At 39.0% G+C, this 18,515-nt stretch overlaps 2 protein-coding genes across 7 annotated transcripts; both read right to left on the bottom strand.

Annotated features, from left to right (window-relative positions):
- Positions 1-29: 29 nt before the first annotated feature.
- Positions 30-8,125, bottom strand: pianp (PILR alpha associated neural protein). 6 transcript variants are annotated; one of them, XM_057340926.1, is made up of 6 exons: positions 7,998-8,124; positions 7,453-7,505; positions 6,877-7,232; positions 4,805-4,883; positions 3,465-3,584; positions 30-1,524 (listed from the first exon to the last, which is right to left on the bottom strand). In XM_057340926.1, exons 2-6 carry the CDS (start codon positions 7,461-7,463, stop codon positions 1,503-1,505), a joined length of 588 nt encoding a protein of 195 aa, XP_057196909.1. In that variant the 5' UTR covers positions 7,464-7,505; positions 7,998-8,124; the 3' UTR covers positions 30-1,502. The 6 variants fall into 6 exon arrangements, with proteins under 6 accessions (XP_057196909.1, XP_057196907.1, XP_057196910.1 ...); XM_057340924.1 differs by having other exon boundaries at positions 6,877-7,315; positions 7,998-8,123; XM_057340927.1 differs by lacking the exon at positions 7,998-8,124 and adding an exon at positions 7,835-7,942.
- A 186-nt stretch (positions 8,126-8,311) lies between these two features.
- On the bottom strand, positions 8,312-17,912 carry si:ch211-154o6.3 (uncharacterized protein LOC563854 homolog). Its single transcript, XM_057340870.1, has 13 exons — positions 17,804-17,912; positions 17,374-17,489; positions 16,906-17,060; positions 16,578-16,701; positions 15,537-15,658; positions 15,100-15,186; positions 13,799-13,888; positions 13,585-13,673; positions 12,794-13,022; positions 11,300-11,422; positions 11,031-11,196; positions 9,520-9,605; positions 8,312-8,757 (listed from the first exon to the last, which is right to left on the bottom strand). The coding sequence occupies exons 1-13, from the start codon at positions 17,891-17,893 to the stop codon at positions 8,672-8,674; spliced, it is 1,563 nt and encodes a 520-aa protein (XP_057196853.1). The 5' UTR covers positions 17,894-17,912; the 3' UTR covers positions 8,312-8,671.
- Between the last annotated feature and the right edge of the window lie 603 nt (positions 17,913-18,515).

Below are 18,515 nucleotides of genomic sequence, written 5' to 3'. Positions count from 1 at the left end.
GATTTTTTTAACACAGACACACATTCACTGTTTTGAAACACCAGAGATGGCTTTTTTATTTCCATAGTACATTGAATCACATTTAAGGCAGTGCTACATGGAGGATGTAAAACATTTCTATACATCTTTCACATGATGTAGCTTCTTGTGCATGTTTTAAAAAAGAGATACTTATCTAGAAACTTCAATGGCACATCCGATGTTTTGATCATTCCAACAGCCCAGGTGAAGGAATATTTGTTGTTATTTAGATTTTTCACTTCCTTTCAAGTACAAACGGGGGCGAGTTCTGTGAAGAAAAATGTAGCCTAAAGCAGAGTTTCATTCAAGAAAATGGAATCCTTAAAGTCTTCTAACCAGCAAAAAATCAAAATAAATGACAAATGCAAAAAGCGATTCATGCTGCTCGACTAGGTAGCCATATTCAAAACAAAGTGTTGCTGTCTTAAGTTGGGGGTGGTTTATTTGCAGCTTTATATCATCTGAACTGCAATCTTTCTTTTCATCTCAATACAAATGTTTAAGAGTGTGCTCTCCATAAACAGCATAAAACTTCCAAAAATCCCTGACAGTGGCATCAATCACATCGGCTATTTTCCTAGATGCTTTATAATGTTTATCGTTATAAAACTGCTAATATCTCTTCCAAACATTCTCCTCCAAGTCTCTTTTGTTAATGCTCCATCAAGGTTGTGTTTCCACGCAACCGGGCAGAGATATATGGCCACAATGTCGAAGACTAACGTTGATAAGCATAACACACTTTAAATAGAATTACGTAGGTTTCACGAACACCTCGACAGTAATAAAAAAAAGTAAAGTAATTAAAAAAAGTAAAACAGTAACCATAATTACAAAAACCACTGATCATCAGTGTAAATTATAAGTTAACACAGCAGAGGTCCTTCCAGAGATCTGATTCTATCGGTTGACGTCAACGCCGTCCGTCGTTGCCATGTGACGCAAAGCCGTATTAAACAAAACAGAGCATGTGAACTATATTTAACTCGTCAAAATAATGGCAGGCGCTTGGTCAAAAGAAATGATACACACAGTGCGATAAACGCAGAGCTAGGCGAATGAATGTGACCTTTGGGTCTTTGTATGCATGAGAAAGGCTACTGCGAGCATGTCACGCTGGATACTAAATGAATGACCAAATACATCACAGCTTATTCGAAGATCAGAAGCTAATGATTGTGTTCATGGTTGAGTAGCGCTCCCCGAGCCCTTGTAAATGGCTGCGCTGAAAGCTCAGTAACGTAATACTATACAAACAGCAGTGGAAGAAAGAAGTACACCAGCAAATGTCGAAACACAAACTCTCTCATAGTTTTCAGTTATGTACCCAATGTCTTCATCAGAGCGTCCAAAGAGTTGCATCAATCTGGAAATCCATATGCGTGTATATACATCGTATGTACGTACATTCAGATGTGTTCACACCAAAGTCTGTGATATACCCGCAGGAAATGATTATCGTGCTCGGAACAGTCGGCTCTTCAAAGATTGACCACTGGTATCCTGCAGCGTGGGGTAAAGAGATGAAGAAAGAGACGGCAGATTAAATTAACATGACTTTCAGTCTATTATCGAGTGTGAGATTAACTGAAATTCACAGAGCGGGTGGAAGAGGAATGATTTCATGGATGGCATGCTCTCTTTTGCTTTCTTTCTCTCTCTTTCTCCTGTTGAAATATTCACACATGTTGTGTGATTATTTTTTCAACAGTTTCTCTTTGTGCCATACACAAAATTATTTGAAATATGATCAGTCAATTTAGTTCACATTATGGCACATACAGTACATGCCATGTTGTGTCATTATACTTCATGTAAAACTACTGTAATCATGTTTCTGTTTCTTGTAGAATTAATGTGTAGTTATGAACTCTTAGTACACGGCTCATTTCAATGCTTGATTCTGATTGGCCAGTCGCGACATTCCAAGGGTTGTTATTTTCAAATAATACCCGCTCAAAACCAATAACACCCTGTAACCCGGATGCTGCAAATCATTTTGAGAGGGGCAGTTTAATATTACACAAAAATTTATTATAAATATGTCTTTTAATAACATATATGACATTATATTTACAAATGATTAAACCAATTTGCATGTTCGTGACGTTTGAACGTCGTTTCTTACTTTAAAACCTGAAACTAAACGGCTTTTCCTCGCTGAAGGTCTGCATTCGGTAAAAATGAGCTAACAAAATATTTCAAATTTACATTTTATGTCCAGTTTTTTTCTCATGTGGCAAGTGGCCGTGTAATCCTCTTCGCGTCGGGTCCTGATCACACTGTCGGGGCTTATTTCTGCGATAACAACCGGCTGCCTGTACATTATCCCTTACATACTGAAAGGCCACATATTTTCTTCTGAACAAATGGGTTTTATGAAATCCCAATGTGTAAATTATACAATGTCATTCAGTCAGGTTTTTTTCTATCACTACCATTTGAGCTTTCATGTATCAAATGCAAATGCAAATTAGCCTTCATGATCAAATGCAAAGCCTGCATGCACTGTAAATCGCTTTGGATAACAGAGTCAGCCAAGTGCATAAATGTAAATGTGTTAGGATTTTCTATTTAACATTTTTGATGCAGAATTTGTTCAGGTTCACAGCACGCACACACATGCATATCTGCGGAAGTACACATTAGGGAAATGTAGTATCTTTAATCAATATATTTTTTTCAACTTCTTATATTTGTTTTTTCTTTAACTCATACATGCAGTGTTCCCTTAGCACGCTCTCTCTCTCTTTCTCTCTCTTTCTCTCTCACACACACACACACACACACACACGCACACACACACGCACACACACACACACACACATTAGGGCTGCTCAATTATGACAAAAATCATATCACGGTTATTTTGACCACTATTTAGTTCACCGTTATTTAACATGATTACCTAGTGACTTGAAAACATTAAATATAACATGAAAATTTTAATAAATAACATGTCTTTTTTAACTTGAATTCAATAAAAAAGATAAAAAATAATTGTAAAAAAGCTGCACCGCTGTGGATTTTTGCAAAACAGAATGCAGCACAATAATTGTTTCATCTTTGATTACTTTGTTTTGGCAATCACTGAAAAAAATACGATTAATTGCACAGCCCCAACACAAACACATCACACATATTGAGTTTCCATGTTTTATGGGGACTTTCCATTGGTGTAATGATTTCTAAACTGTACAACTGTGTATTCTGTCCCCTCAACCTACATATAAACTTAACATCACAGAAAACTTCTCTTCAATTTTACATTTTCAACATCATTTAATTGTATACGCGGTTGTCCTCATAAGGAACAAAAGATGTCCCCACAAGGTCAATCTTCTGTACTATCACTGTAGGGTTTACCAGGACAACACACAAGTACTTTAACCAGTCTTGGCCCCCTTCTCTGTCTCACAGTCTTACAGACATACACACACTACCTCTCTCTGTCGGGGAAGGATGGAGTGCTGTGCAGTGTCTGCCTGCTGTCCTCCTGAGCTATGGCGCGAGGGATGGCGAGAGAGAGAGGAGGAGGACGATGAGAGAGGCTCCGGTCATAACTGAATGAAAAAGAGAGATAAGACTACAGTCAGCGAAAGAATACCGAAGCTGAAGAAAGTACGACAGGCATGAAAGAGGCGATTAAGCAGAACAGAGAGAAAGACGCCAAACACTTGAATGACATTGACAGGAAGTTTATTCACTCAGTGGATTAATTTAATAGACTGCCCTGAGCTTAAAACAGAAAGGGTGAAATAAAGGAGAAATGAGCGCGAGAGAGAGATGCCAAAAAAATACGATTAAAATGACATTTGTCCAGGAAACCATTAGGACGACGGAGTGTCGGGTACACAGCGTGAGGTCCACAGTGTGGTGACGTGGAGCCAAACAGAGTCAGTCATGTCATATTAATACCCCACACACTTATCTACACTCAGTCAGGAGTGAGTTCACTCCGCCTCTGTCTGCATTGATTGAATGATGGGAGGTGGGCTGGGGGTTGTTAAATGAGCGGGAAGGTGTCGCGGCAAGCGTACGCCAAACAGAGATTAATTGCGTAGATGTAGCATGCTTGTACGTGCAATAAATTGCCCTCAGCTCAGTCAGACGAAAGACGATCTGATTTTCAACTTGAGCGGCAGGCTCGCATTAACATTCAACCCGCCAAGAATTCGCAATGTGACGGTTTTAAAACTCTGTATCTGTCTTACAAATAAGCTCACAAACTCTGCCATAATGTCTGATTTGTGGTACCTGCATTGTTGCTTTGCCGCATCAAAAGGAAAGCTCGCGATTGGTCGACACGTTCGAGCAGAACGAAACTTGGTCGCAGGTAAAATTCTAGCATAAACCAAAGGTACGAATAAATCAGACTCATAATCTGTCATCTTCCTGTTTATAGTTACTCTCAGGATGATGTGGACCTCTTCATCATTTTAATGATCATCCGTTCGATCGAACGCAGCCGTCCAAGCGAGTGAAAATGCAGTCTTGCGCCTGATGGCTCACAACGCTCTAGGCAACATTTCTAATTAAACCCGCACAATAAAACACTGTAAGGTGTCCACGTAGTTAGCGTCTGCAGAGTAAGAATATCTACAGATGACATTTCGAACAGTTCCGTGGGGAACAGCAGAACCAACGCTTGAAATCTGTTGCGTGAACTTTGTTATTATGACACACCGATTGTATATTAACTCATAAACACGCACACGAGCGGGCGGTCTCAGGGGATGTATCAAAGAAATGTGAAAGCGCAGAAGTGTCGTAAATGTCTCACCAGAGTTTAGCAGAGATGATGACAGCAGAGAGAATCAGCAGAGATGAAATCGTCACAGTCACGTAAAACTGTGGGTCCACTGAAACAAAGTGTAAAGACACAGGAAAAGCGGAGTTCAAATGAAAGTGTTAAAAATTGGATCCGTTTGTGGGGGCCACGCCCACACGATATTTCAATTACAATGACAGGGAGAGGAATTGACTAAATTGCGATTTACATTCAACACAGCCACACAACAGAAGGAGAGTCCCAAATCACACTAGTGTGCACTATTTTACGCTCTTTTGTAGTATAAATAGTGTGAGTAGTGCGTTCACGTTGAAATTTCTCAAAATAAGTGAACTTTAAAGGAGCAGTTCACTTCAAAACTTGCCCCCATTCACTTTCCACAGTAATCTTTTTTCCTACTATGGAAAGTCAATGGGGGCAAATTTTGAAGTGAACTTCTCCTTTAAGTGCCCGGAGGATGATGCACTCATTCAACCTAAAATATGAAGTGTGCAACTCTGGACACTTCACGCACTTAATGGTCGCAGTTTCGCTTGCGTGGCGGAAGAGAGACGGGCTACCAGACGCTGCTCGAACAAAGTTCTCCTGTGGAGTGATTACGCTTAAATTGGATGATGACTGAAGTCATGCTGGACAAAACAGATGGAAATGACATTAAATGTACAATGTACAATGGACAAATTGATTTTATTGATACACATTGTGTTGTTCGATTGACGTCATTTGCCCTCGTCTGGGAAACTGCATATAACCTACATCCGGTCAGTATAAAACTGTTAAGTGGGACGATACACTAGATGGTTGAGTGCATAGTTAAAGTGCATAGTAATGTGTCATTTGGGACACAACTAGAGGCATTTCATTACTCTCTTACACTCTTTAAATTAAGGTGCTTCACAATGTCATAGTAGAAACACCTTTGGCTGAATGGTTCCATAAAGAACCGTTAACATCCAAAGAACCTTTCTGTTTCACACAAGGTTGTGGAAAAGGGCTGTTTAGGTTATAAAAAAGTAAGACATGGTTCTTATAAGAACGTTTGAGTAAAATGTTCTTTGGGAAAGGGTTTTTCTTATGTTCAGTGTAAAAAGAAAGATTCCTTAAATGTCTGGCTGTATGGTTCCAATAAGAACCTTTACCAAGGACAGAACCTTTCTGTTGCACAAAAAGTTCTTTGTAGTGCGTAGAAAAAGTTATATAGTCTATAAGAAGAAATGTTTTTGAAAAGTTCTTTGGAAAACCAAAAATGGTTCTTCTATCTATATCATGGCTGTGTTTAGCACCTTTTTAAAGAGAGGATTTCAGTACAAGAAATGTCTTCATGTTGCTCATTTTTAACAAAAAAAAGACTTTGGGGTAAATTAGATCATTCTAACAATCATTCTTTGCTACCTGTATTTCCACCTTTTGTATGAAAACATTTAATTATATACTCTTAAAAATAAAGGTGCTACACAAGGTTCTTCACAACAATGTCATAAAAGAACAAAATGTGGTTCCCAAAGAATCTTTCAGTCTTTACCTTTTAATAATTTCAACAACATTTTGTCAAACAGAAAAGTTCTGCAGATGTTAACGGTTCTTTATGTATCCTTAAACTTTCACATCTTGTATAGTGACTTCATTTTTAAGAGTGGAATTTCTTTTCGTTACAACTGTACTTTTTGCGTTCTGTTGCTACCTCAATTCAAATTCAGGAAATGAACTGGAATTCAAATGGCAATATCCAATTTATTCTGAATGGTACACAACAAAGAGCAATAAAAAGAAATGAAAGCAGAGAGACAAAGAAGTGCAAAAAAAACACGGCATGTGTAAGAGCATTAAGGAGTAAGAAAGCAATAAGGAGTAGGAGAGGAGAGAGAAAACATGGGGGCGAAGCGTGTGGGGGCACAGTGTCATAATCAGGTAAAGTTGTATTGATCGGATTGATGCCTGCCTCTTGCTCAATGGGAGAGAAATCTACACTCTCCTCAAGCGCAAATTTACTGCCATGAAGAAACAGCACGAGCCCGGCGTCTGCTGGCAATTTCGCTTTCAGACAAGAAACCAGCCATACAAACCTTCTTGGGTCTCCTGCTCCCCTGTATCTTTTCTCTCCTCCTCTCCTGTCGTTGGCTGTTGGGTCTGATTGGCAGGCTGGCCCCGATGATGTGACAAGTCCTCGGACGTGGTCATCTTCAGGCTCTCGGTCTCCAGGCTGGACAGGAAGTGATGCGTTTCATCCTCCAGCGGTTGCGTGGGACCCCAGACCACCGCCCAGAGCTGAGTGGTGGTGGCCTGCGCTGTAACGGGCATCTGCATCTCTCCGAGCTCCTCCCACTTCCTGTCATTCGTGTCACTGGTGGCAGTGCAAAAAATGACAGGGACCAGCAGGAAGCTCCAAAGGGGAATGAATCCAATGTGGGGAGAGATGGAGCTGGGGGAAGGACATACAAAGCAACGGAAAGACGGAAGGTGGGATTGAAAAGAAAAAGCTAGATATGCATAAAGAACGCACAGCTGAGAGGTGCGGAAAGATGGAGAGACTTGAGCAGAAGCTGATGCAACTCATTGAGCTGCAGGACATCAGGCCAGATCTGAGTACAACCAAAACAGTCAAGTGCATCCGTATGTTTAACGCTCTCTCATTTACTTACCATCGCTCCATCGCTTCTGGTTTTTCACTGAGTCTTTGCTGTTCCAATCATCTCTTAAATAACAATGACAAAAAGAGGGAAAAAGAAGAGAAGGAGTGATTGAGAGGCGGAGGGCTCGGTCCTGACACCGACTAAATGATTCAAACAGATGGCTGTAGTGGAGAAATACCCTGCTGGCTCAGAACAGCATAAACACACACAGGCATACGTACAACACAAACACACTCGCGCTTGTTGCTGCGCTCACAGTAACAACTCGGATGCACATTAAACAGTAACACCCACATACACACACTCTCTGACTCGGATAAACCACGCATTCATTAATCATAACAATACAAAATTATACGCCGTGATACAAGATCTACAGAAAAACACACACCTGTGGATACATTTTCAGTCTCAATCAACATCCTCAAGCGAAAGAGAATAGGTGTATCCAAATTTAGTTGTATGAAAACGCTACACACTTCCAGGCAACACTCGTACTTAAAAACACGCAGATTCACATACTCAAGAACAGAGAGAACACTTCACATGCTTACCTCAAGCCCCTGAAGATGGGAGTGGGAGAGAGGGAGAAAGCCTGGAAGTGGGGAAAAGCATTGGTTGCCGTAGCGACAGAGACATGTAGAAATTGTGCGAGCGAGAAACAGAGTGCAGGAGAGAGAGAGAGAGAGAGAGAGAGGGGGGAGGGTGCAAGAGGGGATTGGCGGAAAGATTGAAATACTAATTATATTTCTTAACTGGTTCAAATTAATTAGACAGCGAGAAGAAAATGAATACATTTCAAAGGCAAAAATAGCTAGACAGAAATGACATACTATATTCTGATAACCGGTTGAAGTAAAGAAAAAGTATTTGTTTGTTTTAGGGACGCAGGGACAGGAAATCAATACACATTAATGTGGAGCCTCAGAGTGATGAACAACGCCATGGATATTTATAGACGGAAACGCCAGCAAAGATAAATACTCGCACACGCACAGATATAACGTGGTCCGTTTTATTGAATCAACGTTTACATAGAAAACAGTCTGTTGCTTCTTTCTCTCCTTCTGTTTCTTCACGCTCAATCTGTTCCACTTGAGTTCTCACGTTTTATTTCTTGCACTCCATCATCGTCCCTTGACCTTTCCTCTTATTTTTCTTCCTTTGCAGCCCTCCTTCGACCTTCCTATTGTCTCTCTCTGTTTGTCATCCACACCTCCTCTTTTTCTCACTGAAGAACGCAACGCAGCCACGGAGAACTTTCAGGTTCCACGGTTTCAGGTGCACCCTGGGGCATGAAGTCTTCATCATCATCTATTGAAAAAGAGAAGTTGGTATATTTTAACTGGAGTGAATTGCACAGGTTCCCTACAATTTTTGACCAATGAATTCATGATTGTCATGATGAAGTCATGATTTTCTTGTTCATTTTTAAGAACTGCATGAGGACTTCCAAAAATCATTTTTAAGAGCTTTCTAAGCCATTTCTATCCTATGGAATATTTTAGAGCAGGAAAAACATTCTCTATAGAAACTGTCAAAACTAATATTTTATGTATTTCCATCATTTTTCTAGATCTGGACATTGACACTTTAAAGGGATAGTTCATCCAACAATGAAAATTCTGTCATCATTTACTCACCCTCAGATTGTTCCAGACCTGTATATATTTCTTGTTCTGCTAAGCACAAAGGAAGATATTTGGAAGAATGTCAGTAACCAAACAGATCTCATCCCCCATTTACTGACTGAGTCAATGGGGGATTAGATCTGTTTGGTTATTGACATTGCTACAAATATCTTCCTTCGTGTTCAGCAAAACAAAGAAATTTAAACAGGTTTGGAACAATCTGAGGGTGAGTAAATGATGACAGAATTTTCATTTTGGGGTGAACTATCCCTTTAAAAACCCCATAAGATTTCTGTTTTCGTGGCAGTGGGAACACATACTGCATGAGTAGTACACTGGGAAATCAAGTTTCTCACTGCTCGATCATTGGCTGTTTTGATTTCTTCGTACAGGTACGTAATTTACACTGTATTATTTAGCACTGTTGTCTTTGGTTTTCTCTTACCGTCGCTTCTGTCGCCCTCCGAGTCCCTGTCAGAATCCAAAAGAGAATATTCCAATCGTCTGTCTCGTCTCACTGCGACATCGCCTCTAGAGACAAAACAACAGAAAACTGTTAGCAGAGGGCACTTGGGTCAGGCTGTTTACAAGGACAGATTGATGTTTAACACGCCCCGAAGCAAAAGCAAAGCAGCTTTGCTGACAATGACTTCTGAATGACTTGTTTCATCATACAAACGGCTTCTTCCATAAAGCAGCACAATCATTAAGGGTGAAGTTAAAAGAAACTTTCAAGTCTATGGTTACATATCTGTTTTATGCATTTGACTGATGCTTTTATCCAGCAGTGGATTCAAACTCATATATTTGATCAGTTTGTGATCCTGGATAAGAACCCCTGATATTGGTGTTGCTAGCATTGTCATGGCTTCCACCTAAGCTACAGGAACACGTAAACAAAAATGTCTTTAGAAACAAACACTTAATGCCACAATAACCCACACTAAACAGCATTTTATATAAATATGATTTAGGAAATAGCTAAATATGAAAAATGTCTTCAAATTGAGTTGTTTTCATGCTCTCAGCAGTCAAAAATTCTTAGCACAAAAACACTGTGTCCGCACAAACCATGTTTATCTTCGCTGGAAGTGAACCCATATTTAATCAAGTTTGGATTGATTCTTTTACCATCTATAGTTTGTCGTTTCATTAAACTTGTGCCACAATACTGTAGAGTTTGACACACAGACTTTGAAAAACAACAGAAGAATGGAAAATACTGTCTGCCTGCTTTGGAAAGTTGATCGTCTTGCCACCCTAACTACGCATAAATTGTATGGTTAGTTGCATTTTATTAATTGCATTTTGCATTGTTTTTCCCCCGCTGTCGACCCACTACTACAGCAGACCTGCGGCCCAATTTTTTATGTCACGACCCACCGGTGAGGGACCAAGGTTAGCTTTTCATACAGAAATAGAGTTACTACAAAAAATCTATATTTTTGCACAAAAGTCATTATTGGCTCAGCATCCAGCGGTAGAAGCGAGCTACAGTTCTCATTGTCAATTTAACTGTGCCTGGAGCGTTCCTGTAGACTTTTTGTTAATAGACATCCCAAAGAAACTCCATTCCAGCTGCGAACTCATTACAGATGTACATATTGATATTCTGAATGAAAACGATGAAACGTTGAGCAGAGGTTTGGAGGGTCTTATATAAGTAATAGAGGTCCAGAAGTCTGTCTGCCCATGTTAGTGAACTGATATATATGTAATGTACATAATACATAATAAAAAGAAGAGTATGTGGGGTCAAGAAATGAGCAGAATGGGGGAGCTGAGCTATGTTGGTTACATTTATGCATCTAAATCTAAAGCAACCTGCAGTGCATTCAAGCTTTGCTTTTTTAATAGAAAAATTTATTGCATAGGAATCAAAATCAGTGCAACTGGATTGGACTTGAGATAGAGGGATTGTACTGGACAATGAATTTTAACAAAAGTTAGACAAACCTCTTTTTGAAATTTCCTGGAAGCTGCTCCCAAACGATGAGGTCACGACCCCCTGTGACCCACCGATGGTCCCCGCTCGCTGTCAGCCAGGCAGCAAAACAAAGAATTCTGGGAAGACTTGAAGAGGTGAGTGAAACCAGGTACTTGCACTGGGGAACTGAAAACACTGAAAGAAAGAGAGAGAGATGGGAGGGGGTGATTATACTGTTAAATCTGTCTCAAGGTTTTGCATTTTAAGTGGTGTTAAAAATGTGACATCAGTCACTTACAGTTAATTGTGCTTTCTCCGGTGGCGAGGTCAAAGCAAGAACCAATCAAAAGACCCGGAATTTGACTGATGTAATCTGTGACACCCGCAGTGCTGCTGTGATTGGTTAACCGGGTCACTACGCCTGCGAATGATAGGAGAGAACAAACACACATCAACATTCCTCCACTGAAACACAACTGCACAACCATTTTACACACAAAGCTTACACACACGATTAATTCATACTGAAAACACTGAGCTTATTGCTCCCTGAACTCTCTGGATAAAAGCGTCTGACTAAATGTAAATGTACAAATGTGTACAACGGTGTACTGTAAACAAAGAGCAACGTAACTAAATTTGTCTTAATTTGCACCCTTTTCTGCCCTGTCATTAACTGTCGACACTGCTGTGTATTTTGTGTGGTTAATACAAATGTTTTTCTGTCTGTATGAAGCTCATTACTTCTTTTAAAGCGTTTTGATGAACTGGCATCATTATCAAGCTCAGCGTTCTCGATTAGAACATCACTTCATGTAGTACGTTCCTACCAGTAAAACTGATTTATCTATGTAATTGTTTACAGGTTTTTTGATATAATAGCCTTCAGCACAACTCTCCTGTGAGAAAACAGGATTAAAATGAGAATGTTCCGGATGTTTTTATGTCTTCCACTGCCCTGCAGCGAACAGACCCTCTCCTGCCTGTGTTCTCTGAGCCGCTGGGATTTCAGCACAGATGATATTAGCAGCTCTGAGCGAATAGACTCAGTCAAGATGTATTCCATTAATAAATCTGTTAAATAGCCCCGAGTAAAAGAACAAATGAAGGTCCGCTGGGATGGTTGAAATATTTATCGCTATAGAATTCAACATATCCGTAAGAAGCCATCTCCCTAATTCAGCAGAACAACCTTTTCTTGCCATTAGTTATTTTGAAATGCAACGTTTCTACTTAATTACTATACATTTTATTAAAATGTCACCCAGTCTGTGAAATCTAGGCTTAAGTCTCATAATCTAATTATGAGACAAGACGCATCAAAGTTTGATTTCAAGCATTAATTTCACTAGGATTTCAAACTCTGACATGGCCTTACTCAGTCCAATATTAAAGATATCAAGGTTATATTTTCAAAATGTTCTTTACATCATTTAGGATGATTTTATATAATTACTACCAATAAAACCTACCTGATATAGAAATATAGTCTTATATGAAAATGTATTATATTATATACTATATTATATATAATCAATGTGCTTACATTGTATTGAGAAAAATTTACATATATTATTATCTATATAGTTTTATATTTTTTCATAATCATATACTGTATCTTTACTTCTGTTTCCGCTATTTATATGTATGTAAAGCTGCTTTGCCTCAATGCAGAACTGTGAAAAGCACAATAGAAATAAACTCAACTGAATATAATTGAATTAATATATAATATAAAGATTGGTTGATGGCAGATCACTGAATCATGTTGACACAGCCACATATATATTACCTGTCCTCCAGTTAAGGATTCGTATGCTCGCCTTCCCACATGTGAGAAACACGCGGTCCCCGCGGGGGCTCAGAAACAGCCTCCCGTTCAGCCCATCACCTCCACCACACCCCGTGACTTCTGGCTCCCAGAGGTGCAACCTGCGGAGGGGCTCCGGCCCTTCATTGCTCAGCCCCCACACACACACACGTCCCTCGGCGGAGCCGCTGAACAGCAGAGGACCATGGGACTGCAAAGAACTGAGTGTAAATGCCACTGCGTTTCCATGGCAACTTGTGCCAACTAACTGAATTAAATATGAGACAAGATTCTCTTCTGTTTGATGCTCCAGTATCCTATTTCATATCTTCACCTCTTATTTCACCTTACAATGTACTATATGATATATTGCACTTTTTTTTTCTCCTCGCACAAAAAATATGATTAAATAAGAAAAGACTACACCGATCCCAATGGGGATTTCAGTCTGTATATATTGACTTTCTTTGTATTGTTCGGTCCAATTGAATTTCATATACTATTAAAAGCACAATACACAGTCCTTATGCCAATTAATCACTCACTAAAAAAAGCCTGAGACCGCAGGAGTAAAAATGTTGCCCTTTACAGGCTTGTGCATCTCTGTGAACTTTAGAACCGTGTTTAAAGATCGCCTGGAGTGCACGCGGACTCTTATGGGATCTCTCTTCAGGCAACACTTCAGCTTCTTTTCTTAACATATGCTGATGTAAAGGGCAGACTGAGAAAGTTCCAGATGGCAGCGTAGTTCTGTTGCCATGGCGCTCGCCCACCTGGAGTGTGGTGACTGAGTCCAGGTGTGCGTTCACTGATTGACAGCTCTCCTGTGAGGTCCAGCTCCACACCTGCAGCTTCCCAGCATCTAGAGCGAGATCGATAAATCTGAGCCTCAGACACATCTGATATCTCCTGACTGATGCAAGGCATGGTCAACACAACAAAACACACAGCACACAGACATGCTGTGTTGTGTGAGCATCTGCCTACCTGAACCAGTGACAATGAAGCCTTGTCTTTCAGGAATGAAGCAGAGACTTGTAACCGCATTGAACGTGTAAATGGACTTAACACACTGACCTGCAAGAAACACAAAACAGACATAAACACCAAGCACAACAACAGTCAGAAGCAGAACAGTGAGTACTCTCTCTTTCTTCAGATTCACATAGTGACTTGACTGAGTCATTTAACACACTGCGACTGTCACAGCAGGACATCTACAGCACACTCTCCAGCCTGCAACACTTCTATTACTAATAACATTCAAATCAGTTTGCAATAACTATTATTGCAATTCAACAAGTATTACAATACAGTTTAAAGGTTTTCCTTAATCATCTTGAATCGCTACATTTATTAGATTAGTATTTTTGCCATGAGCTTATTTAACCCTCTATTGCACAAATGTTTAAATATGCAATTTTGAAATATATGTTTTATTTTGAATGAAATGTACCTTTTTACTAGTATCAAAAATAAACTTTGAGAAATAAAATAAAAAATAAAATAAAAAGGATTAAAAACATTTTCCACAGTGGCTCCATTGCATCAATATCTTTCCATCCATTTGTTTCTAGAATATATACACAGTCAAACAAATCATCAACAAATCCACACTTAAATCATTCCGTTTTGTACATAAAACTGTTTACCTGTCAACAAAAAAATGCTAGGGCAGTCCACATGGTTTTACAATATCAGAAAAAAATTGCGTTGTGTAGTTGGTTGTTCTGTGACTATAAAAAAAACTTTGTATAGTCATGCTTTCAATATGAATCATTTTATTGCCATCTGTGCTTGCAAAGTTAAAGGGATAGTTCATCCAAAAATCTGTCATCATTTACTCACCCTCAGGTTGTTTCAAACCTGTATAAATGTATTTGTTCCAATGAACACAGAGAAATATATTTGGAAGAATGTTAGCCATTTTCAGTTCTGGGACATCATCCACTGCCATAGTAGGAACACACATGAGATATTTTGAAGAATTTAGGAAAACAGAGTTCTCGAGCACCTTTGACTACCATTTAATCTTCCTACTATAGTAGTCAATGATGTCCCGGAACTGAAAATTACTAACATTCTTCCAAATATCTTTCTTTGTGTTCATCGGAACAAAGTAATTTATACAGGTATGAAATTACATGAGCGTGAGTAAATGATGACAGAATTTTCATTTATGGATGAACTATCCCTTTAAGATAATGAGTTTGTTACCCTATGGCAATAGAAAGTTGAGGGCTCTATGTTTGCTGAGGCCACAAAGTTTGTGGATGCATTTGACTCACCTGAACTCAAAGCCCATATTTTCACACAACAGTCCGTGGAACCACTTAAAACAAATCTTTCCTTGTCAGGCAAGTCGAGTTCATGTGCTGCATGAAAAGAGGGCAAGACAATCAAAAAATGGACTGAAAAAGAAAAGAGTGATTGAAGGACATGGGAAAAATGAAAAAAGAAGGACAAAAAGCATGAGAAACAAATGCACTGTCAAAGACAGCAAGACAGGGAGTGATGGAGAGCAAAAGGGACAGATGGGAAGGAGGGAATCGGTACACAGAACAAAAGACGTGGGAGAGGAGAGTGTATAAAAGATGAGTGAGGAGTTGTGGGTACATCTGTATCTACCGACTGTCCCCATCAACAGGATCAATTATTCTCTACTTTCCAGCACTTAGGGGCCTTGAGAGACCGACAGAGAGGGGGAGTATGTGTGTGTGCATACCCAATCTCCTGCAGTACTCTGGAGGTGGTGCATTGAGACAGGTGACTCCACCGCTGTGACCTCCCAAATTCCGCTGTTCTGTTGCCGTGGGAACATGCCACACTTTAACCGTCGTATCACGACTTAAATTGGTAGAATAAGGAGGAGAAAAGAAAGAAAAGATTTTAAAAAGTGAGAGGTGACAAGAAGCGTTACAGGATACATCAACAATTTCACAGTCAGTTAGTGTCATAAATTGTTTACTTTTCTGTCCCTTTCCACAAATTAGGTGCGAAATAGGGCCTGAAAAATGATGCTTAACCTTCAGAAACTGTTGACTGTCAACCTCATTGGGTCGAGTTAATCATACATTTCGTTTTATCTTTATTTATTTGATCTATATCTATATATCTACATCTATCTATCTATCTATCTATCTATCTATCTATCTATCTATCTATCTATCTATCTATCTATCTATCTATATATATATATATATATATATAATTTAACATAAAACGTTATTAAAAAAATTGTCACAAGGTTAAATCATTTATGTGGGGTTTGCTGCAACCTAATAAAATTGGTAAATAAATGAATACACTTTAAAACCATGTGACAAAAAAATAAAATAACGTTTGACATAAAAATTACATTTTTATATATATTAACATATATATCTAATAAAAAAGAAACATCAATTATTTAACTAAATACTAAAGAACTCTAGAACGGGTAAGATTACAGGGTTGCCTTTTACTTGTTTTAGCTTAAATTAAGCTATTAGACCAGCTTATTTAGCACCAAACGTTAATTTAAAGTCAGTGATAAAAGTATCTTATTTTGTGCGCAAAATGTGGGACACTGCTAAATTTGTTTAAAAGCCAAAAATCACCTTTTTAAGAAGGTGGGGGAAATAAATGTAATCTGTTTAAAAATAGCTACTTCTTATGATAAGTTCATTTAAAAAAAAATTCACAACATAAAAAATAGAATTAGATCCTCTAATACAGCAAAATGCACTTTATATTGTAAAGAGTACAGTAAAATACTTTCCAATACCTGCCTGAAATGACAAGGTTGTCAACAGAGAGTACACAGGTGATGATGTCACTGTGACCCTCTAGAAATCGAAGACGAAACTTGGCTTTTTCCCAAGTTTGTCTGAGAGATCTGAACTCAGCATCTGTGACACATGAAGACAAACAAACATACGTTATTTAAAATAAATGATCAAATGTGGGGGTTTTTTCTCTACGGTAAAAAGAGATACATTAACCATCTTATATGCTCACAAAAGGCAGTGCTTCCTGTGAGAAACACGCAGGCTTGTCACCAACATCTGGGTATATAACCGTAATTGTGTTTGTGATTAGTGCACTAATTTGACCTTCTTGTTCTTCTTCACTGGGACCGACTGGAGGAGCATGTGTTTCCTCTGCGCCATCTGTTTTACTTCCATCCTTTTCTTCATTCTTTCGTCTCTTCTCTCGTGCTATCTTTAGTGCAGGACTTTGAGCGACATGTTGCTCTGTTACCTCCTCCCTATCACAAAAAAATAAACACATCAACCAAAAAATCCTTAGTGCAAAAACCTGTGTATAATTCACAGCCTACAGGCGTTAATCACACACTTGTCTTATTTATAGCGCTGCGGTAACAGGTATATATTAAACAATAATCTGTGAGAATGAAAGCATGGCTGTGGCAGTTTAAGAATTAACTTTTTAAAGAAACATGATGAATCAATACTGGCTAGACACCAAAGGACTAAGACTAGTGGAAGACAAGTTACAGGCAGAAAGCTACAGTTAAATCCTGTGCCTGGCTCCCTCCCTACCTAGTTGCTCATTCTTACACTTGTCTTTTCATTTTATCCTCCTCTTTTCCCACAATGCCTTCAGTTTGCTGGGGGCCAGAAAGCTGCAGCAGAACCTCAGCCAATCTGGAGCGAAGCTCCGCCTTCTTCGAGACCTACAGAGAGCGAGAGGAGGAGATTTCTTGTAGTGGTACTTCATTGTATGGTATAACAAAACCTAATCATAAAAGACAATATCAGAACGACTGTTTAGCAAAATGCATTAGTCAGCCATGCAATTATGCACTTCCTATAACTGAATTACCACTGAAGAATTGTGATCATTATGTGTTGGGCAATAATGACAGTCTATAAACCAAGCTCTGAAGAAACAAGCTTGTACTCCAAAGAGATCAGCTTTATCTGTCCTCGATATTTGAGATTTGTCCAATGGGCATAAGAGAGAGAGAATAGTATCGTAATTCTGTACCTTTATTTTTTCCTCCGGAGTAAGAGAAACTTTGATCTCCAAGTTCTCAATTTGCCTTAACTTCTTTTGGAGCTTCCTCACCTCCCCCATCTGATTGCAGTTTAAACAAAAACCCAACACCGATTTAATTCAAACTGGAGTTATCGATAATTGTATGCCCTTAATCCAATTTTAGGTTTATAGTGTATCTTAGTTGATTTCTGCGCTGCAGACTACGCTACTGCATGTATGTAGACGTGTACTAAGACCTCATCAGCCGGAAATCAACAGCTGTACAATGACCTGATCTAAAGCAAACATGTCCAAATCTCTCTGGCGACATCGCGTGGATTAGGAAGATTTTTACGATTATGTATTTCTTCTTTTACAGTCTACCTGCCGTCTGCATAAATCACTACTGTAATATTGCGTTTAATTAAAATGCCATATCGCATCAATGCATAGAGCTGAGCAGCGATGCTGACTTATATACCTATATATTAAATCAGACCCACATTAAATATGAAAAAATAAATATAAAATAATCCGCCACGCGTTCTTGTGAAATCTAATAGTTATACATTTAGTATCTACAAGTACGTAACAAAACGCAAATGGACTTCAACGTCGCTGTTTTTCTTGGGGACATGTTTGACCTTCCTTGACGGAAATGACGCCACGACGTACACGAAGCGCTCGCTCCGTTAGAAGGAAGTGCCGTGCAGACAGTTCG

Source organism: Triplophysa rosa, linkage group LG8 (assembly GCF_024868665.1).
Source record: "Triplophysa rosa linkage group LG8, Trosa_1v2, whole genome shotgun sequence".
Classification (NCBI taxonomy): Eukaryota; Metazoa; Chordata; class Actinopteri; order Cypriniformes; family Nemacheilidae; genus Triplophysa; species Triplophysa rosa.
This window is presented reverse-complemented; position numbering and strand designations above follow the sequence as displayed.

Coding starts and splice junctions, on each gene's coding strand:
- pianp (XM_057340924.1), bottom strand. Junction 4,884..6,876: donor GGAGCAGGAGACCCAAGAAG/GTTTGTATGGCT, acceptor ACTTTGTTTCAG/TGGACCCACAGTTTTACGTG. Junction 3,585..4,804: donor ATCATCTCTGCTAAACTCTG/GTGAGACATTTA, acceptor TTTTTCATTCAG/TTATGACCGGAGCCTCTCTC.
- si:ch211-154o6.3 (XM_057340870.1), bottom strand. CDS start 17,893: ATGGGGGAGGTGAGGAAGCTCCAAAAGAAGTTAAGGCAAATTGAGAAC. Junction 13,674..13,798: donor CTTCATTGTCACTGGTTCAG/GTAGGCAGATGC, acceptor ATCTCGCTCTAG/ATGCTGGGAAGCTGCAGGTG. Junction 11,197..11,299: donor CGGAGAAAGCACAATTAACT/GTAAGTGACTGA, acceptor TCTTTCTTTCAG/TGTTTTCAGTTCCCCAGTGC.